This window comes from Sus scrofa, chromosome 7 (assembly GCF_000003025.6).
Source record: "Sus scrofa isolate TJ Tabasco breed Duroc chromosome 7, Sscrofa11.1, whole genome shotgun sequence".
Lineage (NCBI taxonomy): Eukaryota > Metazoa > Chordata > Mammalia > Artiodactyla > Suidae > Sus > Sus scrofa.
In genome coordinates, this window is record NC_010449.5 from 68,370,389 (window position 1) to 68,395,316 (window position 24,928).

The 24,928-nt window shown below is 36.0% G+C and overlaps 1 protein-coding gene across 9 annotated transcripts in view; it reads left to right on the forward strand.

Annotated features, from left to right (window-relative positions):
• HECTD1 (HECT domain E3 ubiquitin protein ligase 1) overlaps positions 1-24,928 on the forward strand; it is a 104,237-nt gene that overhangs the window by 52,222 nt on the left and 27,087 nt on the right. For 4 of the 9 annotated variants that reach the window (XM_013978136.2, XM_021099880.1, XM_021099877.1 and 1 more), the window contains exons 13-26: positions 2,439-2,661; positions 3,168-3,431; positions 3,537-3,613; positions 6,579-6,713; positions 8,120-8,266; positions 9,292-9,386; positions 10,924-11,029; positions 15,533-15,667; positions 16,215-16,354; positions 17,215-17,538; positions 19,132-19,298; positions 19,390-19,566; positions 22,512-23,348; positions 24,026-24,247. In XM_013978136.2, the coding sequence (XP_013833590.2) occupies positions 2,439-2,661; positions 3,168-3,431; positions 3,537-3,613; positions 6,579-6,713; positions 8,120-8,266; positions 9,292-9,386; positions 10,924-11,029; positions 15,533-15,667; positions 16,215-16,354; positions 17,215-17,538; positions 19,132-19,298; positions 19,390-19,566; positions 22,512-23,348; positions 24,026-24,247 (3,049 nt within the window). The remainder of the gene's footprint in view (positions 1-2,438; positions 2,662-3,167; positions 3,432-3,536; positions 3,614-6,578; positions 6,714-8,119; positions 8,267-9,291; positions 9,387-10,923; positions 11,030-15,532; positions 15,668-16,214; positions 16,355-17,214; positions 17,539-19,131; positions 19,299-19,389; positions 19,567-22,511; positions 23,349-24,025; positions 24,248-24,928) is intronic. The other 5 variants (XM_021099878.1, XM_021099882.1, XM_021099879.1 and 2 more) reach the window with 2 other exon arrangements.

Consider the following 24,928-nt stretch of genomic DNA (forward strand, 5'->3'; position numbering starts at 1 on the left):
TTTAAAAAAAAAAGGACTCGGAGTTCCTGTCATGGCTCAGTGGTTAACGAATCTGACTAGGAACCATGAGGTTGCGGGTTCGATCCCTGGCCTCACTCAGTGGGTTAGGGATCCGGCATTGCCGTGAGCTGTGGTGTAGGTTGCAGACACTGTTCGGATCCCACATTGCTGTGGCTCTGGCATAGGCCTGTGGCTACAGCTCCAATTAGACCCTTAGCCTGGGAACCTCCATATGCCGCAGGAGCAGCCCTAGAAAAGGCAAAAAGACCAAAAAAAAAAAAGGGGGGGGGGGCTCTTGGCTGATCATTTTCCAGCTGAAGAGATATTCCGTTATCATGTAAGGGGGGATGTCTCTACTGAGAGGTTTGCTTTTTTTTTTTTTTTCTTTTTTTTTTTTTCTTTTTGTCTTTTGAGGGCTGCATCCACAGCATATGGAGGTTCCCAGGCTAGGGGTCTAATCGGAGCTGTAGCCTCCAGCCTTCACCAGAGCCACAGCAACTCCAGATCTGAGCCCTGTCTGCAACCTACCCCACAGTCCACGGCAACGCCAGATCCTTAACCCACTGAGCAAGGCCAGGGATCGAACCACAACCTCATGGTTCCCAGTTGGATTAGTTAACCACTGAGCCATGATGGGAACTCCAGTTTGGCTTATTCTTAATTCCTTTGTATATAATGACTCTTTCTTCCTCTGTCTTTAAGACTTTGTAACTGATTTTTAGCAAGTTGTCTTTTATGTACTTAACTGTGTTTGATGTGTGGGTGAAGGGGTCTACATTTGGGTTTCCGCTCATGCTCAGGATTATGGAGCAAGCCTTGTGAGCTTACAGATCAAATATGGAACATTTTTGAACTACTGATATCAGGATTTTCCACTCTGGCTATTTGGAATGCAAATGTCTGACCACCTTGTGTGACCTCTGGGAATTGTTCAGCTTACAATTTTCAAATCATTCTTTACCCAGCCTTATGGAATGTCACCTGTACATGAGTGGTCTAGCTCAGTAGAGACGTTCTGGTGATGACTTTGGAGATTTCTGGGGATCTTTTTTGTTGACTCCCTGATCCTGAACTCATCTACCTCATATTCCATTTTCCTTAATCTCTTCAAACACAGATCTCCATTTCCTTAACTCATACTGCTCCTCTGTGTTCCTCTTCTTAACACCTTAGCCACAAAACTCTCTCTGGGCCTAAGGGGCTTATTTGTTTCTTTTTTCTGGGGGATCATTCAGTCCTATGTTGCTAGTTGTCTAATATTTGAAAATATTTTGTCATATATTTTTTGTCTTTGTTTTAGTTTACAACGGATAGGCAAGTCTTGGTTCTTATTAATCTCTTGTGGTCTGGAAGACAGTACTTATGTTTAGAGAAATTTGCAACCCATATTTTATAGTCTTATTTTAGTGTTGCAAGCTAACTACTACTTCAGAGAGAAAAAACATGTAAATGATATATATATATATTTTAATTTTTATTTATAAGCCTTTGTAAAGTTTAAAAATACTTTACCCACATGTGCGTGCATGCACATACATGCCAAGATCATATGCTAATGATGAATATTGTTAATATTTTTTATTTTTATTTATTTATTTTGTCTTTTTAGGGCCACATCAACAGCATATGGCGGTTTCCCAGCTAGGGGTCCATTTGGAGCTGTAGCCACCAGCCTACGCCACAGCCACTGCAACGCAGGATCCAAGGTAGGTCTGCAACTTACACCACAGCTCACAGCAATGCCAGACACTTAACCCACTGAGTGAGGCCAGCCAGGGATTGAACCTGTGTCCTCTTGGATGCTAGTCGGGTTTGTTAACTGCTGAGCCATGGCGGGAACTCCAAATATTAATATTTAAGTGTTATCAATAGAATAAAAAGTTTTAGGATGCCAGGCCAGGCAGATAGTGTTTTACAGTGTTAAACATACAATCACTAATGTTTTTATGATTATAGGAATAATCCAGTATATTTGATTCACTTGTCTAAGGGTGAGGCATTACAGTTTATTCTTAAAAAGCAGCTCTGGTGATTCTTTTGCACTGCTAGGTTTGGATACCTTTGATCTAGTGTAAACATGCATTTTTTACAAATAATCTATTTATGAATAATCTGTTAGGTCCAGAGATGTGGTGAGCTTATCAAGTGCTAGATAATTAGCTAATTGTGTTTCGACCTAATCCATTTGTCTTCTTTACCCTTAAATCTGAAAATGTTGTAACTTAGGTATTATGCAGATTTCTTAACATTTTTAGGACTGTGTAAGATTTCATTATAGATAATTTGTTGAATCAGAATATGTATTAACCTATAGGAAGCTAAATATTCAGGGTATTTTAATTATAAATTTGATTCATGGTCATGTTTTCTGTAAGTACGTATGAATATTTGGAATAGAAATAATTTTCCATGTTTCATTGAATAATTTTATACAATAGGAAGATGAACCACAGGAAGATGCTAAAGAATTGCAGCAGGGTAAACCATATCATTGGAGAGACTGGTCAATCATTAGGGGAAGGGACTGCTTATATATATGGAGTGATGCGGCAGCCTTGGAATTATCCAATGGAAGTAATGGATGGTTTAGATTTATCTTGGATGGAAAACTTGCCACCATGTATTCAAGTGGTAGTCCTGAAGGTGGATCGGATAGTTCAGGTAATACTTTGTTTTTATTAGAATATTTTACTAGTTTCTATAATTTTGATAATGTTTTTCTGATCATACTTCTGCTACTGTTGTCATAGAAATAGCACATCCTTCATAATCATATGGCCTTTTCTTTAATATCGACAGAAAAATGATTGTACCATGAAAACATTTCATGTCTTTTTTTGTGTTACATAAGAAACGGCATTGTATCTTCTTTTACTCTTTCTATCCTTTTAGGTAAAGATGCCTCTTTTCATATAATGATGAATTACACATGTGTGATGCTGTCCCAAATTACATCTTTTCCCCAAAGCCTTCTACTTCAAAAATTTATGGCTGGAGAATTGCTTTTATGCCTGAACCTAAATGTATCAGACTTATGAGAATATACTATGAAACGAAATTGTAAATCATTTTTTTTTAGTAAAATTGATATTCCAGGAGGTAGTTTCATTTTAAAAACGTAATATTTGAAAGGATGAGGTTTTAAAGCAATCGTTTTGTTTTTATAGAAAGCAGAAGTGAATTCTTAGAGAAGCTACAAAGAGCTCGAGGCCAAGTAAAGCCTTCTACTTCAAGTCAGCCTATACTCTCAGCACCAGGACCTACTAAACTCACTGTAGGGAATTGGTCACTAACATGTTTGAAAGAAGGAGAAATTGCTATTCATAACTCAGATGGTCAGCAAGCAACAATATTGAAAGAAGATTTACCTGGTTTTGTGTTTGAGTCTAATAGAGGAACCAAACATTCATTTACTGCAGAAACTTCTCTGGGTAAGTATGTAGGCATGTAAGTTTAGCAGGTGAGAATAAATGAATATGCTGAATTGCAATAAAATATATTCTGTGAAATAACTTTTTTTTTCTTTTTTTTTTAAGGTTCAGAATTTGTGACTGGCTGGACTGGCAAGAGAGGCAGAAAACTAAAATCTAAGTTAGAAAAAACAAAGCAAAAGGTATATTTGTGGAATTTGCTGGGGTTTTTTGTCTTTTATACTAACAAGGTTTCAGTGGTAGATTGTAGACATTTCAAAAATTGAGCCATGGAATTCCTGCTGTGGTGCAGCAGATTAATGATCCAGCTTGTCTTTGTGGAGGTGCTGGTTCACTCCCTCGTGCCTGGCACTGTGGATTAAGGATCCAGCATTGCCACAGCTGTGGTGTGGGTCGCAGCTGTGGCTCGGACTCAGTCCCTGGCCTGGGAACTTCCATATGCTGTGGGTGCACAGCCCCCCCCAAGAAAAGAAAAGAAAAAGCCAGTGTATTTCCATCTTTATTATATTGATTGATCTTGAATTTTTAAAATTTTTAATGGAAAACGAAATAATTTCATGGTTAGATTCTGTATTTTCTGGTGACATTTTAATTTTATCTGTAATACGAATGATATAAAATAGTTTTGTATTTTCATGAGTTTGGCCATGGAAATGGTAGTAATGGTTTTTATTTGGAGCAGTTTAGATTTGTATAAAATGTTGATGTGATCATTTCCAGCTGTTGATGTCCTAGGCCATCCCAAAGATATTTCTACATTTCCACAAGCTAGAACTTGGAACAAAATTGCTTCCTTGATGTCTCTGTTTCTCTTTTTCTTTAATTTTTAAATATATATTATCTCTAGAATTAGATATATTATTTCATGATTGATTCTGTGTTTAAAAAAAAAAAAATGTGAATCCCGATATTCTTTCCAGTTCAGTATATCTTAAGGGCATTTGAGAAAGAAATATCTCAATTGAATATAGCCATAGATGGTAAAAGGAATTCGAACTAAATACAGTTTTCATTTTTCTTGATAGTTGTGTTCTATAAAGTAGCCATGAATACTGAAGCATTGCTTCAAGCAGAAATACAGACTTAGGTTCCTGTGAGGCTCTGTTCATGTTTTAAAAGTTTTTGATGCACTGCACTTAATGACAAATGACTGCGAAAAGCACAAGTGTTTTTTTTTTGGAGAATACTTTTTTTAATTACTCAATGAATTTTATTACTTTATAGTTGTACCGTGATCATCACAACTGAATTTTATAGCATTTCCATCCCAAACCCTCAGTGCATCCCCCCACCCCCTAGCCTGTCTCATTTGGAAACCATAAGTTTTAGCACCACAAGTATTGATTTGTGGATTATAAATACATTTTACTGACTAGTTGATTTCACAGATGTGAAATTCTCAAACACTGAGGCTCAACTATAATTATTTATAAATCTACCATTCAGCTATCTCAGGAGTTTTTTGAAATAACTATTATGTTGTATTATGCAACCAAATCTAATATGTTGTATTACCCAACTAAATAACTAATATGTTGTATTACCCAAACAAAAGTTCACAGGGAACTGAACTTATACAGTATAAAAGATTGGAAAACAAGGAGGACATAGTCTTTGTCTTATAATTTCATATGCTTAAAAAAAATGATTATTGATTCAAATCTTTGGAATCAGTAGTAACTCAGTGAATCATGTGGCTATTCTTTTGCATATGGTAGCAGAACGTAACAAAATTTACTAATCTTAGGTAAAAATAATTTTAACTGTTTTTGTTTTTTGTGTTTTTTTTAGTGCTGCATCCTCGGCATATGGAGGTTCCCAGGCTAGGGGTCTAATCAGAGCTACAGCTATTGGCCTATGCCACAGCCACAGCAATGCCAGATCCAAGCCACGTCTGTGACCTACATCACAGCTCACAGCAATGCTGGATCCTTAACCCACTGGATCAAACCAGGCTAGGGATCAAACCCGCTTCATGGTTTCTAGTTGGATTCGTTTCCGCTGTGCCATGATGGGAACTCCTAACGATTAGTTTTAACCTCAGTTTTTCTTTCTTTCTTTTTTTTTTTTTTTTGTCTTTTTGTCTTTTTGCTATTTCTTGAGCCGCTCCCGTGGCGTATGGAGGTTCCCAGGCTAGGGGTCGAATCAGAGCTGTAGCCACCTGCCTATACCAGAGCCACAGCAACGCGGGATCCGAGCCATGTCTGCAACCTACACCACAGCTCACGGCAACGCCGAATCCGAGCAACGCCGGATCCTTAACCCACCGAGCAAGGGCAGGGACCGAACCCGCAACCTCATGGTTCCTAGTCAGATTCGTTAACCACTGCGCCATGATGGGAACTCCTCAGTTTTTATTTCTTACCAGTGTTTATAAGAGAATAGTTTCTTCACTGTTGTCTAGTAGCCAGAACTTATTTTTTTAATTCTGAAAGCCATAGTAAAATAGGATGGGGAGTTCCCTTCTTGGTGCAGTGGTTAACGAATCCGACTAGGAACTGTGAGGTTGTGGGTTCGGTCCCTGCCCTTGCTCGGTGGGTTGAGGATCCGGCGTTGCCGTGAACTGTGGTGTAGGTTGCAGACGTGGCTCGGATCCCGCGTTGCTGTGGCTCTGGCATAGGCTGGCGGCTACAGCTCCAATTAGACTCTTAGCCTGGGAACCTCCGTATGCCACAGGAGCGGCCCAAGAAATTACAAAAAGACAAAAAAAAAAAAAAAAAAAAAAAAAAAAATTAAAAAAATAAAATAGGAAAGGTAATATTAATTCATTTAGGGAGTGAAATGTTTTATATCACATTAGAGCTATGCTAGGTTAGTTTGTGTTTTATTTATTTATTTATTTTTGGCTTTTCTAGGGCCACGTCCTCGGCACATGGAGGTTCCCAAGCTAGGTGTCTAATCAGATCCCTAGCCACTGGCCTTCACCAGAGCCACAGCAACGCGGGATCCAAGCCGCGTCTGCGACCTACACCACAGCTCACGGCAACACCGGATCATTAACCCACTGAGCACAGCCAGGGATCGAACCTGCAACCTCATGGTTTCTAGTCCTTAATTCTAAAGATTGCATATATATGTAAAAGGAAGATTTGGTAAAATTATTAATAGTTGAAAAAACATTCACGTTTGCTCTTTTTCTTTTGGTAGGTACGAACCATGGCTCGAGATTTATATGATGACCACTTTAAAGCTGTTGAAAGCATGCCTCGTGGAGTAGTGGTAACACTCAGAAACATAGCAACTCAGTTAGAGTCATCTTGGGAACTTCATACAAATAGACAAGTATGTTTAGCCTCTAGATTTTATACAGTGATCTTGGTTTTGTTTTTCCCCTTTATCCTTTATATTCTGCGTATTGATTAGGGGGTCAGAAAATTTTTACCCAGAAGCTAAATTTTGTATGTTTTTGTGAAGAAAGAGGCTTTTACTTTGTTTTTTGTTTTTTAGCTCTCCCGCAGCATATGGAACTCCTAGGCCAAGAATCAGATCTGTGCCACAGTTGTGATCTGTGCTGCATCTGTGGCAATGTCAGATTCTTTAATCCACTTTACCAGGCCAGGGGTCAAATCTGTGTCTTGGTACTGCTGAGATGTTTCTAATCCATTGTACCACGGTGGGAACTCCAGTTTTTACATTTTTAAATGGTTGAAGACAAATTGAAAATAAGAATAATATTTCATGATCCCTGAAAATTATATGAATATATAATAAAAATTATATGAATGTATAATGTCAGTGTCTATAAGTAGTTTTATTGCTCAGAGCCACACTCTTTTATTTACATATTGTTAGGAGTTCCCATCATGGCTCGGTGGAAACGAATCTGACTAGCATCCATGAAGACATGGGTTTGATCCCTGGCCTTGCTCAGTGGGTTAAGGATCCGGTGTTGCCGTGACCTGTGGTGTAGGTTGCAGATGTGGCTCAGATCCCGAATTGCTGTGTCTGTGGTATAGGCTGGCAGCCGTAGCTCTGATTTGACCCTTTGATCCCTAGCCTGGGAAATCTCCATATGCTGCGGGTGTGACCCTAAAAAAAAAAAAAAGAAGAAGAAGAAGAAAGGTACAAAATTAGGAGTTTAGTACCTTCTGGCTCAGTGGATTAAGGATCCAATATGTCACTGCTATGGCTCTGGTTACAGCTTTGGTGGGGGTTTGGTCCTTGGCCCGGGAACTAAAAAAAAAAAAAAATTTTAGTTAAACAGGTGCATGGCTTATAAAGTAAAAAAAAAAAATTACTGTTATCCCTTTACAAAAGTTTGTCAACCCTGATATAGATAATTTGCATTAATAATTTGAATTTCTTAATCTTTTTTTTTTTTCTTTTTTCTTTTGCCTTTTCTAGGGCCACTTCCCATGGCATATGGGGTTCCCAGGCTAGGGGTCTAATCGGAGCTGTAGCCACCAGCCTATGCCAGAGCCACAGCAACGTGAGATCAGAGCCGCGTCTGCAACCTATACCACAGCTCACGGCAATGCTGGATCCTTAATCCGCTGAGCAGGGCCGGGGATCGAACCCGCAACCTCATGGTTCCTAACTGGATTCGTTAACCTCTGAACCATGACGGGAACTCCGGAATTTCTTAATCTTCTTTAATATCTATTAATGTATTTTCATAGTAATAGATGTTCTGATAAGTATATTAAGGTCTGTTTATTTTTTAATTGTCTTTAATTTTTTTCTTTTAGTGTATTGAGAGTGAGAACACTTGGAGAGATTTGATGAAGACAGCTTTAGAAAATCTAATTGTACTTTTGAAGGATGAAAACACAATTTCACCATACGAAATGTGCAGTAGTGGCTTGGTGCAAGCACTTCTTACTGTTTTAAACAATGTAAGTTTATGAAGTAGTACAGAACAAAGTGTATAATTAAAAAGGTGATGTGTGGTATACTTTTACCATAGTGATATTTACTTTTTTTTGTCCAGAAATATTAAAAACTGATTAGTGTTAACATTTATAATTTCTCCAGCCTTTCCTCTAAGTTGTATTATTAGTTTTGAACCACTTTAAATAACTGAGATTGTTTAGAATTTTTAGTTACTCAATTATAATTCCAAGATTTGTTTGAACAAAAACATTTATTTGTGGAGTTCTCTGGTGGGTTAACAGGTTAAGAATTTGGCATTGTCTCTGCTGTGGTATGGGTTCGATCCCTGGTGCAGGAACTTCCACACTCTATGGGTGCAGTCAAAAAAATAAAACTAAACAAAACAAAAACACTTACTTGTAATAGCCTAATATTTAATATTATTCACTGTTCTGATTTCCTCATAACTTAACATAAAGTGGAGTTAGTTTATAGACCTTTTGAATACGTAAAATACATAGAATTAATTTATGAGCATTGACAATTTAGGGAGTTTATGTGAATATTTGATGATTTGCTACTAAGCGTATATTTCTATTCAATTTAGTGTTAATATCTATATTTTAATATAAAATATTAAATTATTTTAATATTTCAAAATTATATTGATATAGCATCACTTTATATCACTTAGTGTTATCTATGAAATCATTATTTTGATATACCAGTCCAATTTTTTTGATACTAATTAATGTAAATAATACTTTTAAAATGCAGAATGTTCACAAATAATTTGGAATTTCCTTGCATACCACTACACTTTGTGAAAGCAATGTAATTAAATTCTCCATTTTAACATTGTAGATGATAGCCATGGTCTACTAGTCATATGATAAAAAGAATTTTAATTGAAAGAAAATAATGATTTCACTTAGATTGTATTGATAATTTGTAATATAGTAATATTTATCTTTGCCACATGTAGTTTTGGACAAATTTCAATAACAGCCCTAAAATATTTTTTTTTGGTGCTTTTTGGTTTTTTTAGAGCATGGATTTAGATATGAAACAAGATTGTAGTCAACTAGTAGAAAGAATAAATGTTTTTAAAACAGCCTTCAGTGAAAATGAAGATGATGAAAGGTAAATCTCCAAATTTCTTTTAATTTGATTTTTGCAGTACTTGCAAATTAATATACTTCCTTTAAAATAGAGTCTAGGAGTCGCGTGGCTCAGTGGGTTAAGGATCTGGCATTGTCACTGCTGTGGCTCTGGTTACAGCTCTGGCCCAGGTTCGATCCTTGGCCTAGGAACTTCCACATGCTGTGGGCACAGACAAAAAATAAAAAAAGTGTTTTAATAGGGTCTAATATACTGTTAATACACAAAACAGGAAATTTTTTCTTCAATACAAAAGTAGCTTATATTATAAATATATGGAAAAGGAAAGATTTTTTTAAAGCATTTTCAATCTAATGGAATAAAACTAGGATTCCTTCTCTGCTATGAATGCAGCTGACCTTATTTTAAATTAGATAATCTGTGATAAAATTGGAAATTTTAATTCTGATTAAATATTTGTTGGTATTCATACCTTTTTAGATGTAATGATATGATTTTTTTAAGAATTTTTTTGTAGCAATACATACTCAAAGTATTTCTGGATAAGATATGATATTTGGTATTTTTTAAGACTATATGGAAAGGAGAGAAATGGGTGAGGATGTAGAGAGAAGTCATTTGGCCATTAGTAGGTAATTGTTGAAGCTGGGTTATGAGTTGCTAAAAGTGCATTCTACTGTTTTATTTATTTTGGAATGTGATTGAAATTTTAAAATAAAGAAGATTCAGTTAATTCCATTAATTTTAAATGAGTGCATATTACATTTGTGGTGTATGATAATTTATTTAAATATTGAAAAATTAGCTATTTGCAAGTTATTACTAAAATAGCCTTGTCTCAGTGGCAACATCTTTTTACATAATTCTTTTAGTTCTTTTAAATTGTATTACTTGGGAGTTCCTGTCATGGCGCAGCCGAAACAATCCGATTAGGAACCATGAGGTTATGGGTTCGATCCCTGGCCTCGCTCAGTGGGTTAAGGATCCCGTGTTGCTGTGGCTGTGGTGTAGGCCGGCGGCCGGCAACTATAGCTCTGATTAGACCCCTACCTAGCCTGGGAACCTCCATGTGCCACAGGTGTGGCTCTAAAAGGATAAAAAACCAAAAAAAAAAAAAAAAAAAATTGTGTTACTGAGTTATTGATGACTTTTTTAAAGGTTCTTGATACAAATTATCACGCTGTTTTCCACAAATATTGTACAGTGTTGCCTTGCCGATAAATACTATCATTTTCTAAACTTGGCTGCTTTGTGTATTCTATATCAAATATTATGTAATAAAATTGTTTAAACTTTAAAAAGTAAGTTACACATTAAAATATACATAGCTTTGAAGGCAACTGATGAAAGTTTCATAAGAAAAATGAAATATTTTATTCTTAAGTAAAAATTCAGTTATGATATTACCTTTGCTTACTTAGATGTAGTCTAGTACAAAATTAAACTTCTCTTTGCATTAATAAAGAAAGTAAGGACCTGTATGAGGTTGGTTATTGTAGTTTCTATATGACCTTTAGCATTAACTTATATAAAAGTTCTTAATTATTTTTATTCTTAGTCGACCAGCTGTTGCATTAATCCGAAAGTTAATAGCTGTGCTGGAATCTATTGAACGTCTACCTCTCCATTTGTATGATACACCAGGATCCACTTATAACCTGCAGGTAACCATGGAAAATGCAGTTGCTATTATTACTAAATGCATTTAGGAGTAGTGTTATATATGTTCCTTAAAAAAAAAACAAAAACAAAAAAAATATTTTGTATTTTATTAAAATGATTGTGCTTAGTAAAGATTTTACCACTTATGCTATTTGATTGTTTTTTTTTTTAATTATACAGATTCTTTATATATATATTATTTTCCATCATGTTCTATTGGATATAATTCCCTATTCTTATAGTAGTACTGTATTGCTTATCCATTCTATTTTTTATTATTATTTTTTATTATTTTTTAATTTTTTTGTCTTTTTCTAGGGCTACACCTGTGGCAAATGGAGGTTCCTAGGCTAGGGGTCTAATTGGAGCTGTAGCCACCGGCCTTTGCCAGAGACACAGCAACGCCAGATCCTTAACCCACTGAGCGAGGCCAGGGATTGAACCCGCAACCTCATGGTTCCTAGTTGGATTCATTAACCACTGAGCCGCGACGAGAACTCCTTGCTTATCCATTCTAAATGCAATAGTTTCTGTCTACTAACCCCAAACTCCCAGTCCATCCCACTTTTTTCCCTGCCCCCTTGGAAAGCACAACTCTATTCTCTGTCTGTGAGTCTGTTTCTGTTTTATAGATAGTTTCATTTGGACCATATTTTAGATTCCACATTTGAGTGATATCATATGGTATTTTGTCTTTATCTTTCTGACTTACTTCACTTAGAATGAGAATCTCTGGTTGTATCCATGTCGCTGTAAATGGCATTATTTCATTCCTTTTTATGGCTGAGTGGTGTATTCCACTGTATATATGTACCACATCTTCTTAATCCATTCATCTGTCGATAGACATTTTGTTGTTTCCATGTCTTGACAATTGTGAATAGTGCTGCAATTAACATATGGGTGCAAGCACCTTTTTGAATTATAGTTTTGTCCAGATATATACCCAGGAATGGGATTGCTGGGTCATATGGTAGTTCCATTTTTAATTTTCTGAGGAATTTCCATACTGTTTTGCATAGTGGTTGTATCAATTTACATTTTCACCAGTAGTGTAGGAGGTTCCTTTTCTCCACACCCTCTCCAACATATGTTATTTGTAGACTTTTTGATGATGGCCATGCTGACTGGTATAAGTGGTAGGTACCTCATTGTAGCTCTGATATGCATTTCTCTAAGTAGTGATGTTGAGCATCTTTTTATGTGCATACTGGCCATATGTATATCTTCTTTAGAGAAATGTCTGTTTAGGTCTTCTGCCCATTTTTTGATTGGGTTGTTTGCTTTTTTTTGTTGTTGAGTTTTATGAGTTATTTGTATATCTTGGAGATTTAGCCTTTATCAATTGCATGGTTTACAAGTATTTTCTCGATTCTGTGATTTGTCTTTTCTCTTTTTTTTAATGGCTTCTTTTGCTGTGCAAAGCCTTGCAAGTTTGGTTAGGTACCATTTGTTTATTTTTGTTTTTATTTCTATTGCTTTGGGAGACTGACCTAATAAAACATTTGTACAGTTTATGTCAGAGAATGTTTTGCATGTGTTCTCTTCTGTGAGTTTTATGATGTCATGTTTTGTGTTTAACTCTTGAAGCCATTTCGAGTTTATTTTTGTGCATGATGTGAGGGTATGTTCTAGTTTCATTGATTTACATGCAGCTGTTAGGTTCTCACAGCCCCTCTTGCTGAGGAGGCTGTCTTTTTCCCATTGATTGTTCTTTTTAATGACTCTTGAATGTATTGGTATTTCAATATTTATTGTAAGTAGTACATCATATTTGGTAGATCATAAATGGATAAAGAATTTTCTCAGTTTAATAGCAGAAATGAGTCTTTTTGTTCTAGAATTATGAGTTGTCCCTTTGTCTCAGAGTGTAATCTCAGCATATGCAAAAATATGAAAATATATTAAGCACAATATTTTTCTGTATGTCATTGGTTAGAGCCAGGAGGCCTTTCTTAGCCTATTTCTATTGATGATGCTTTTGGGAATCTGTGATTATCATATGTTTTATAAAAAGCCTGTTTTCTTGCTAAATGTTTTTTGGTTGATATTCATTTGTTAAACTATTTTTTTATTAGCAGCTAGGAACCAGATATGAACAGATAAAACAAATATTCTTACTGCTAATATCCCCACTCAGATCTTTATCACATCCTCTATGGGTTACTTTAGTATTTTCTTTTCTTCTTTTTTCTTTTTTAGGGCTGCACTGGCAGTGTAGCACATGGAAGTTCCCAGGGTAGAGGTCAAATGGGAGCTGCAGCTGCCAGCCTACGCCGTAGCCACAGCAACGCCAGATCCAAGCCACATCTGTGACCTACACCGCAGCTCATGGCAACGCTGGATCCTTAACCCACAGAGCAGATCCAGGGATCAAACCTACATACGTCCTCATGGGTATTAGTCGGGTTCGTAACCCACTGAACCACAACGGTAACTCCTACTTTAGTATTTTCTAGCAGATTCTTTGGCCTTGAATCTTTACTTTACCCAGCCCATCCTGCATTCCACTACATCAGATAGTTTCTTTTAAATGTACCCTTTAAGGAGTTCCCATTGTGGCCCAGCCTGTAAAGAACCTGACAATATCCATGAGAATGCAGGTTTGATTCCTGGCCTTGCTCTGTAGGTTAAGGATCTGGCATTGCCACAAACTATAGTGTAGGTTGCAGATGCGCCTCAGATCCCGTGTTGCTGCGGCTGTGGTATAGGCCTTCACTTGCAGCTGTAATTCAACCCCTAGCCTGGGAACTTCTCTATGCCACAAGTACAGCCCTAAAAAAGTTAAATAATAAATATAGCCTTTAATAAGTGACTAAGAAACTATATTTGCAAAAACAATGCCTACTCAAGGTAAAAAACTTGCCATATCCTCAAGAATTTAGTGGTATTACCAAAGCCACTAGACTCCCAGAGTAGAAGCTGGTTCAAGGAGTTACGGTATACTTAGTTCACCTGACATGGTATATATATTAAACATGATGCAGAGGCACACTTTGTCCTTTACTTCAGACAGAATAAAATAGAAGAATAAGGGGATTTTTTTGGTGTATCTTTTTTTTTCTTTTTTTCCTTTTTGGCTGCCCTGCGGCATATGGAGCTCCTAGGACAGGAATCAGATCTGAGCCACAATTGCAGCTGTGCCACAGCTGTGGCAGTGCCAGATCCTTAACCCAGAAGTGCTGGGTCAGGTTTTGAACCCTTTGGCACTGCAGAGACACCACCAACCCCATTGTGCCACAGTGGTAATTCTGGTATATCCTTTTAAAGGTTTTATCCTTGGTAAGTGAATGGGGTAAAAAATAAATCTCGGCGTTCCCGTCGTGGCACAGCGGTTAACAAATCTGATTAGGAACCATGAGGTTGTGGGTTTGTTCCCTGGCCTTGCTCAGTTGGTTAAGGATCCGGCATTGCTGTGAGCTGTGGTGTAGGTTGAACATGCGGCTCGGATCCTGTGCTGCTGTGGCTCTGGCATAGGCTGGCGTCTACAGCTCCGATTCGACCCCTAGCCTGGGAACCTCCATATGCTGCCGGAGTGGCCCTAGGAAAAAAAAAATAATAAAAATAAATAAATCTCAAAGACTAGAAATTCCCCTACTTATACAGTCCTAGGAAGACCAACATCTTTTCATATCTCATTTCAGGAGACTGTGCAAGGTACACAAAGACAGGAAGGCTAGAAATGTGCCATCAGGGTTATAGTCTAAAATGCATTAGTTTGTACTCTAAAATGCAACCCCAAAGTACATACAAACATTTAATTATGTGTCTGTAGGAATTAGTTATGATTCATTCAGAAATGAGTCTACCTAAAATTGTTCATTGCATACTTGTTCTGCTTACTAAAACATATTGAATTGAAAGCTATCTTTTTTCCTTTTTCTTTCCCTTTTTAAATTTATTTTTATTATAGTTGATTTAAAATGTTATAGTTTCAAGGGTATAGTAAAGTGATTCAACTATACAAATATGTATTTTTAAAGATTCTTTTCTCTTATAGATTATTATAATATAGCGTATAGTTCTCTGTGCTCTACAGTGGTTCTTATTATCTGTTTTATATATAGTAGTATGTTTATGTTGATCCTTAAACATATAGTAATATGTTTAAGTTAACGCTTTCTCTTATTTTTTAAAACTTATTAGCCATAGATTATTTAATATATTCTAGCTTTGAAAGCCTAAGTTAATTAGCTGCTTTTCATAACTTAAAAATTTGCAGGTTATCAGAGATGTAATATTTACATTAAGTGCTTTATAATAATTTTATTTAAACCATGTATATATATGAAGCGGTTAGAAAGTTTAAGTAGTTAACTTTTTCATGAAAATATCACTCATTCAGTAAACCTCTTTAAAAAAACATTTAATACAAAACATTGATCCTTTCTTTATTATTATACTTTTAAAATCTCAATTGTTGTGTTCATGTAATATTTCTTGCTTTTAAAATTCTAAGAAAGAAGCAAAGTGTTTTCTGAAGCATTTTGATTATCTCTTTGTAGATACTTACAAGAAGATTAAGATTTCGGTTAGAACGTGCACCTGGTGAAACTGCACTAATAGACAGAACTGGCAGGATGTTGAAGATGGAACCCTTAGCTACAGTTGAATCTCTAGAACAGTATCTCTTAAAAATGGTGAGCTTGTGGCAAGGTCGTGGTGAAATAAGTATTCTTTGCTGTGGTTTTAGCCCTTTAGGAAAGTGATTTGGGAAGTATAGATCCAGTGTTAACAGTAATATAGTTTGACTTAGGAATTCTGTATCAGAAAATAATCTTTATCCACGAGAGACGGTTTCTTCATAAAAATGTGTATTATAGCTATTTATAATACTAAAATAGTGGAAAAAACCCTTAAGGCCAACCAATAAAGGAATATTGAGTTGGTATTTATTTCCCTAACTTGAATGTTATATAGCTATTATAATGTATAAGACTAATAAGAGAAAAATGTTTTTGTATAGTATGATCAAGGCTTTGTTTTATTCTAGCTATTGAAAGAATAAAGAAATACTCCATTAAAATAGTGGGGTGCTGTGTTTGTGGAATTTCTAGAGTTTTTTCTTTTTCAAGTGCTCTTAAATGAGTACTGATTCTAAAATAATACGCATTAAAAGGACAGCAACAAAGTGGGCAGTGCATTTCAAAATATTTTTAAGGTGTCCTCCATGTTTTCTTTGGTTAGGTAGCAAAGCAGTGGTATGATTTCGACCGATCTTCATTTGTTTTTGTTCGAAAATTAAGAGAAGGCCAAAATTTTATATTTCGGCACCAGCATGATTTTGATGAAAATGGAATCGTTTACTGGATTGGGACAAATGCCAAGTAAGTCATTCTGTTTAATGCTGAGTGAAAACATTCATCTGGAAAAAGAATTCTAGGTAGTAGATTAAAATTATTAATCACTCCAAGTATCCTGCAGTCTTAGAAATTTTGGCTGTTAGGTTAAATTTAAGACCATCTAGGGAGTTCCCATCGTGGCGCAGTGGTTAACGAATCCGACTAGGAACCATGAGGTTGCGGGTTCGGTCCCTGCCCTTGCTCAGTGGGTTAACGGTCCAGCATTGCCGTGAGCTGTGGTGTAGGTTGCAGACGCGGCTCGGATCCCGCATTGCTGTGGCTCTAGCCGGTGGCTACAGCTCCAGTTCGACCCCTAGCCTGGGAACCTCCATATGCTGCGGGAGCGGCCCAAGAAATAGCTAAAAAGACAAAAAAAAAAAAAAAGAGAGACCATCTAAATTATTTTTTATGAAGAAAAAAATTGTTAAATGTAGAATTTAAAAAAATTAATATAATTTGATTTGGAAAAAAGCTAATATGAATGGATGCAGGTTTTTAAAAATAATGTAGGAGTTCCCATCATGGCTCAGTGGTTAATGAATCCGACTAGGAACCATGAGGTTGTGGGTTCGATCCCTAGCCTCACTCAGTGGGTTAAGGATCTGACATTGCTGTGAACTGTGGTGTAGGTCACAAATGTGGCTCGGATCCCTGTGTTGCTGTGGCTGTGGCATAGGTGATGGCTACAGCTCCAATTCAACCCCTAGCCTGGGAACCTCCACATGCCGTGGGTGCAGCCCTAGAAAAGACAAAAAGACAAAAAAATAAAAATAAATAAAATAAATAAAAATGAAGTAGTGTAGACTGTTAACACTGCTTAACAGTATTTTCTTTGTTTTGTGTAGAACTGCATATGAATGGGTAAATCCAGCTGCATATGGACTTGTAGTAGTAACATCATCAGAAGGAAGAAATCTACCTTATGGCCGCTTAGAAGACATATTAAGTCGTGATAATTCAGCTTTAAATTGTCATAGCAATGATGATAAGAATGCTTGGTTTGCCATAGATCTGGGTCTCTGGGTGATACCATCAGCATATACACTTCGTCATGCTCGTGGTTATGGAAGGTCTGCACTGAGAAATTGGGTTTTCCAGGTATCCAAAGATGGACAGAACTGGACTTCTTTATATACCCATGTTGATGACTGCAGTCTCAATGAACCAGGGTTAGTTGAGGAGTCTTTGTAAATTGGAAAACTCAGTAAAGAGTTTTATTTTTATCACTATATCCTCTTAAGAGTTCTGTTTTTTGTGAGATAGTGAACAGAATTTTCTTTCTAAAAATACCACTTGAGGAGTTCCCGTCATGGCTCAGCAGAAATGAATCTGACTAGCATCCATGAGGCCCCTCTCTGTGGGTTAAGGATCTGGCATTCAGACGTGGCTTGTATGTGGCTTTGCTGTGGTTGTGGGCTTGGCCAACAGCTATAGTTCCAATTCATCCCCTTCCCTAGAAACCTCTATATGCCGTGGTGTGGCTCTAAAAAGACCGAAAAAAAAAAAAAAAGGAAAGAAAAATATCACTTGATACTCTAATTTAAAAAATTTGAAATACTTTATCAAAATTTAGATTAAACACTAATAGAAACTGAGTCCATTTATTTAAAAGAGGTTGATACATAGTTATATCTGTGTATATATAGCACATTGATGAAAAAAAACTTGAATTAGAGCCATTTCCCCTGTGGCGCAGCAGGTTGAGGATCTGACATTGTCACTGCAGCAGCTTGGGTTGCTGCTGTGGTGTGGGTTTGATACCTGACCTGGGAACTTCCACATCCTGTGGGTGTGGCCAAAAAAAAAAAATGGAATTAGCTTTTTACTAAATTATATATATTCATAATATATGTGAATGTTTGGCAAGTTAGCAGCGGCTATTACTGGTTATAGAATTAAGACTTTTTGTTTTTTTATTAATCTCTTTTCCTAAATTTTATGCATTGATCATATATGTTTTTTAAAGAAAGAATTTCAATGTAAAATTTCTAAAAGGTTTAGTTCTAATAAAGTTTAGTTGTGCATTGTGGCACATATTGAGGAGCATGTAGAATGTGGAGTTAAATTATTTTCTGTATTTGATGTAGAATGGTAGGAGCTTCTTAACATTAGGATTAATAGGTAATATTTTCGGAGTTCCCGTCGTGGCGCAGTGGTTAACGAATCCGACTAGGAACCATGAGGTTGCGGGTTCGATCCCTGGCCTCGCTCAGTGGGTTGACGATCTGGCGTTGCCGTGAGCTGTGGTGTAGGTTGCAGACGCGGCTCGGATCCCGCGTTGCTGTGGCTCTGGTGTAGGCCGGTGGCTATGGCTCCGATTAAACCCCTAGCCTGGGAATCTCCATATGCCGTGGAAGCGGCCCTAGAAAAGGCAAAAAGCCAAAAAAAAAAAAAAAGAAGTAATATTTTCAAGCTAAAAGTTAATATTTTAATCATTTAAAACTTTGCAAAAGGTTTTCAAAATCTTTTTCATCATAGATTTATACATAAAATTTCTTGTCTTATTTCTTTAGATTTTATTTGTCAGATTGTTTAATGTTATGGGTTTAAATAGTATCCATTTAAACATTTCATTTTTAATTGATTTTCTCAACTACTGTTTTTCTCCTTTGGTTTCTTGATTTTTGTGTAACAAACTGTTGACTAAATATGAAGGTTTATTTTTCACACAGTTTTCTTATGTATAAAAAATATTTGCCACTTTAAATATCTTTTTCATGTGTTTTGGAACATTGCATAATATTTCCTTAATACATTCACAGGTCAACAGCCACCTGGCCTCTTGATCCACCAAAAGATGAGAAACAAGGGTGGCGACATGTGAGAATTAAACAGATGGGGAAGAATGCTAGTGGACAAACCCACTATCTCTCACTATCTGGATTTGAACTTTATGGCACTGTCAACGGAGTATGTGAAGATCAGCTAGGTGGGTAAAGAGAGGACAGTAGTTTTTTCTGATTTACTAAAACAATTTATAAAAGGTGATTTTGTTATATTTCTCTAATTTCTACGTACAGGAAAAGCAGCTAAGGAAGCAGAGGCTAATCTTAGAAGACAGAGACGTCTGGTACGCTCCCAGGTATTGAAGTACATGGTTCCAGGGGCTCGTGTTATCAGAGGCCTTGATTGGAAATGGCGTGATCAGGATGGCAGCCCACAGGGAGAAGGCACCGTCACAGGAGAGCTGCACAATGGTGAGTAGGTGCTTAGCATTTGTACCTAGAGATCAAATATTGAAGTAAAATATTTTTCTTTTGTTATTTTGCAGTCATTTATAAATTGAATCATTGTCCCAGGACTATGTAGAAGAACTGATCTATTGATTTTATATTAAAAATGGGAAATCATTTACATAGAGATAAGGAAAAATTTTAAATTCTTAGGTTTTGACACAAAACTTATTGCTAATATTTTGAAGTATTTAATAAGCTGGTTTAATATGAATACCCTAAAGACACATTTTCTTATTTTGTGTTCTTTATTATTGTTTATTATTATTGTTTTTGTCATTTATGTTTCCATTTATTATCTTAATTTCCTATGCTTTTCTTTATCTTGTTAGCTTGATAGGAATCAGGTAAAAAATTTTTTTGTTCAATCATATGTAACATAGAGGAAAAAGCATTAATTCAATGTTTCTCAGTAAAGTATAGAACAAAAATTGTAGCCTTTTTATTTATTCATAGATTATAAGATATTTCACAGTATTTCTCAGCCTACTAGCTTTTCTTTGGGATATTAAATTTTTGTGTTTTGCAAGGATTATTGTTTAAAATCAAATTCATTTTTGATTGTTGATTGTATAGATTTTAAGGAAGTCTATATCTACTTAAATTGCTGTTACCTCCCAAAAGCACCTATAATGGCTAGTTTTTTCTTATAACTTAAATGGCTGTTATTAGTGGATTATTTGCCTAATCAGTAGTGGATTCTTACAAATTTTGTCTAGCATTAAAAAAAGAAGAATAAAATGTTCATATTCTCAATTTACACCAAATAGTGAAAGAGACATAATAAAAGTGACAGTGCTTAGGAGACTGACTAATATTTGATATCTTATATGTGTGATAAAGGCATTTATTTACTTAAACTCTTTGGTTTTACTACAGTCAAGATTCTGTTCCCTAAATTACCTTACTATTAAATACATTTCTGTATAGTTGTACCCTAATTGTAGGTCATTGTCTTCATAGCAAGTTTATTTACAGTGAGTGAACATGTATGTAGCTGCCAAAATTCATAAAAACCAACAGTATTTGAATAACAATAGTTCCATTCAACTCAAAAATTTCCCCTAAATTGTTTTGACTTTTAAGTGTATGAGCTAGTTACATATATGTGAGCACTGTCTGTTTTTCTTGGGCTGGAGTCAGGTAAAGCAACTGCATAGAAAAATTGGCATCGTAATTTTAGAATTTAGCATATAAGAAAGGCTTTTTGCTGTTCTGACAAATATAGAGAAGTCGCACCTTAAAAACCTTTATGTCATAGAGGGTTCTTAGCTTTCAAATACTTCAGCCAACCATTTCTAAAAATGGTAGTTATGCTGATTACATCTTTTTATACTGAAGTTCAGAGTTTTGTATCTATACACTTATAGATGCACACTTTCTAGTTCCCCTTAGTGATCACTTTAAACACATTCTCAAGCATGATGTGAATGGACCACATTTTAAATTATTTTTCACATTATGTCAATTAAGTCTCTTTCTAAAGAATCTTTATGTTGGTGGGAATATTAATTTTTTAATTTATTCCACAAATATGAGTGCCTCCTATGTATAGGTACTTTGTTAAGTTTCAGATATACAGTGGTCAACAAAAATGTATGAGCCCACACTTCTGGATAAAACAGATAAACATACAGTTACAGATTTTGATAAGTGCAATGAAATAAGTTATCACTATATTTTGTGACCAATTAATACTATGAAATGTAATTTTTATTTGAGATTGGAATGTTTTGAACTTTTCCTTTTCTCATACTTTTCCATGTTGCAGAAGAGATAGTTAAATGTTGGTTCTTCAGAGCTTATTTCAGCATACAGAATAAATTGAGGCATTTGAAATCTCATCTAAACTAGATTATGTAGATTTGGGGCAGTCAGTTTCCTCTCAGACAACTTGTATGCAGATATTCCTTACAGGTAATTCAATATTATTTATACTGCTCTGAGCCTCATCATAAACATATATGAACTTGGCATATGTTTGTGCACACATGTGTGCGCATGGGAGTATGTGTGGGTATGGGTAAAGTACTTTTAAACTTTATAAAGACTTATACTTTTAAAAAATATATTTTTTATGTGTTCTTTTTTCACTGAAGTAGTTAGCTTATAATACTAAAATAAGATTCTAAAATTTAAATTGATTTTCTAATTAGCAATTTATTTTTGGAAGTTAATTTCCATTTTAAAAAAATAAGTATTATTTTCCAAGTAGAAGTAAACATAGACTGAATATCAATCATTATGCTTATTAGTTCTTTACGCATTCCTATCTTCATTGTATAGGTTCTATGTAATAAAAGAGCTTAGCATACTCGAAATTTTTTGGTATTATAATTTTCTTGCTTATTCATACTTATTAAACTTAATCATAAGAGAACCAAGTAACCACTTAACTTTGAGAACACAACCGAAATGCTAACTTAGTGTTATTTGAGCTGGTGACCTAGAATTTCTACGTGGTATTATGAATATTTTGTCTATTATAGGATTTAGCCCAAACTTAGAAATTAATGGTTAAGCCAGCACTTTTTTCTGTAAAGAACATTTGAGCATGTAATCACATTTAGCAACTAAAAAACCTTTTGCTTAGATTTCATCTCTACTTGCTGAAGTTGCAATATTTTACCATTATCAGTGTTTTTACGGTTTTTATCAGTTCTTCCCCGTAAAAGCTATGCCAGTAGATGTAAACATGATCCTTACATTGTTTTTAAATATCACCAGAACACAGTTCAGAAATAAGAGAAATAAAAGGAAGGATTTAATTTTAGTTGGCAATCCTTAGATGATGAAAAATTCAGAGAAGTACAGCACTGATGAAAAGCTGATCCCATGTTGTGGAGCTACTGTCTGACACGCTCCTATCTGCTTTCTGCTGGGTCTCACAAACTCCTGTCCCTTTCCAGGCTGGATTGATGTCACCTGGGATGCTGGTGGCTCAAACTCTTACCGTATGGGCGCAGAAGGAAAATTTGACCTCAAGCTTGCACCAGGGTACGACCCTGATACAGTGGCATCACCCAAACCTGTTTCATCCACTGTTTCAGGCACAACGCAATCATGGAGCAGCTTGGTGAAAAACAACTGTCCAGACAAGACATCTGCTGCTGCAGGCTCCTCAAGTAGAAAAGGAAGCAGCAGTTCTGTGTGTAGCGTGGCCAGTAGCAGCGACATCAGCTTGGGTTCGACCAAAACGGAACGGAGATCAGAAATTGTAATGGAACACAGTATAGTTTCAGGAGCTGATGTCCATGAACCAATTGTTGTTCTTTCATCTGCTGAAAACGTCCCTCAAACAGAAGTAGGGTCATCTTCCAGTGCAAGTACCAGCACCTTAACAGCGGAAACGGGAAGTGAAAATGCTGAAAGAAAGTTAGGCACTGATAGTTCTGTTCGTACTCCTGGGGAGTCTAGTGCAATATCCATGGGGATTGTTAGTGTTAGTTCTCCTGATGTTAGTTCAGTATCTGAGTTGACTAATAAAGAAGCAACTTCACAACGGCCCCTTAGCTCTTCAGCGAGTAACAGACTCTCAGTGAGTTCTTTGTTGGCTGCTGGGGCCCCTATGAGCTCTAGTGCAAGTGTACCTAACCTGTCCTCAAGAGAAACATCTAGCTTGGAGAGTTTTGTAAGGAGAGTGGCAAACATAGCACGGACTAATGCCACGAACAACATGAATCTAAGCCGAAGCAGCAGTGATAACAACACTAATACTTTGGGGAGGAATGTGATGAGCACAGCAAGTAAGTGAGCTTTTCCTTATGGAACCCAATGCTTTTTCCACTCTGAGGGATGCAGAGTAGGATTTCGTATTCAGTGGGTTTTGGGTGCAGTCTTTAACTAGATGATTAACCATTTTATATACAACTATGTCAAATTTAACACTTCGAGAATATGACATTAAGTTCTGTAGAATTGTGATATTCTGATCAGGTGTGATAAAGAACTTCTTATCCTAAATACTAAAATAGTAACACGTTTCTGTTTTTCACTCCTCTATGATAAATCGTTAAGTACTTGCAAGAGGAAATAGATGACTCTTAAACATCATAGTCAGTTGAAATCAGAGCATAATACTGGTATAACTTAGGTTCTGAATTGATTTTCGCTTTTGAAAGTTTTTTATTCTACTTTTAGCTCCCAGTGGGTCAAAGTGATTCCCTTGGAAAATATTATTGGGAATCATTTCATTGCCTGTTTTACATATATAAAAAGCTAGGCTTAACATTTTGAAAAATACTGCTATAAAAACAAGAATTTTTAGTTGGATTTCAGTTGGGTTCCCAAAGTTGTTGCTTTTCAGCCTTTTGATAATTGGTGTTTCATGACCTCATTCTTTTTTCTAAATATGCAGCGTAGTCCTTCTAAGGTTTATACGGTCTTACCCATTTGTACTGATTTGCTTCATTTTTATTTTTAGCTTCTCCTCTTATGGGCGCTCAGAGTTTCCCTAATTTGACCACACCTGGTACTACATCAACAGTGACTATGTCAACGTCCAGTGTTACCAGTAGTAGCAATGTAGCTACAGCAACAACAGTTTTATCAGTTGGTCAGTCATTAAGTAATACTTTAACCACCAGCCTCACATCAACCTCCAGTGAGAGTGACACAGGTCAGGAAGCAGAATATTCCTTATATGGTAAGTTACACTTTAAAATATTGAGATATTTGTACAGTGATGCTTTTATTACATTTTTCTGCTGGGTTTTTCATGTTTGATTAGAAAAGGATTACTTTACTGTCTTCTTTCAAATATGGCATATTCATGTATGTTGAAAAAACTCGCAAGGATATAAAGGACTATTAAGAAATTATCTTTTAGTAAATAGACATCTATGGACTTTTGTGTGGCATCCTTTTTTTGCCTTTTGTCACTAATGATATTTTATTAGAACTATACCAACACATATTTAACACCTTTATAAGAGAAGAATAGAAGTGTGATAGATTAATAAACTTTTTAATGTGGTTATTCTTATACATTGTAATGTAGGAGGAAAAGCACTCCTCCTTTGTGTCTCCTATACTTTCAATACCCTCCTTGTAGAGTGCTTCATTTCTCACACTTCTGACCACTCAATGTATGTGAAGTTTTCCCACATCAACTGGGTATCTTAAAATTTAACTCAATTTGACCCTAACCTACCTACCTGCAGATAGTATCAGATCCTACAAGTTAAAGTGTCAGTTCCACAATACTGCCCACCCCTCACCTTCTTCCCTTTAGAAACTAATCACAAGTCCAGATTGTCATCTCTGCTTCTGACTGAGTGGCTATAAATTGAAAGTTCCCACGAGCCCCTCCTTGGGTTGGATTAAT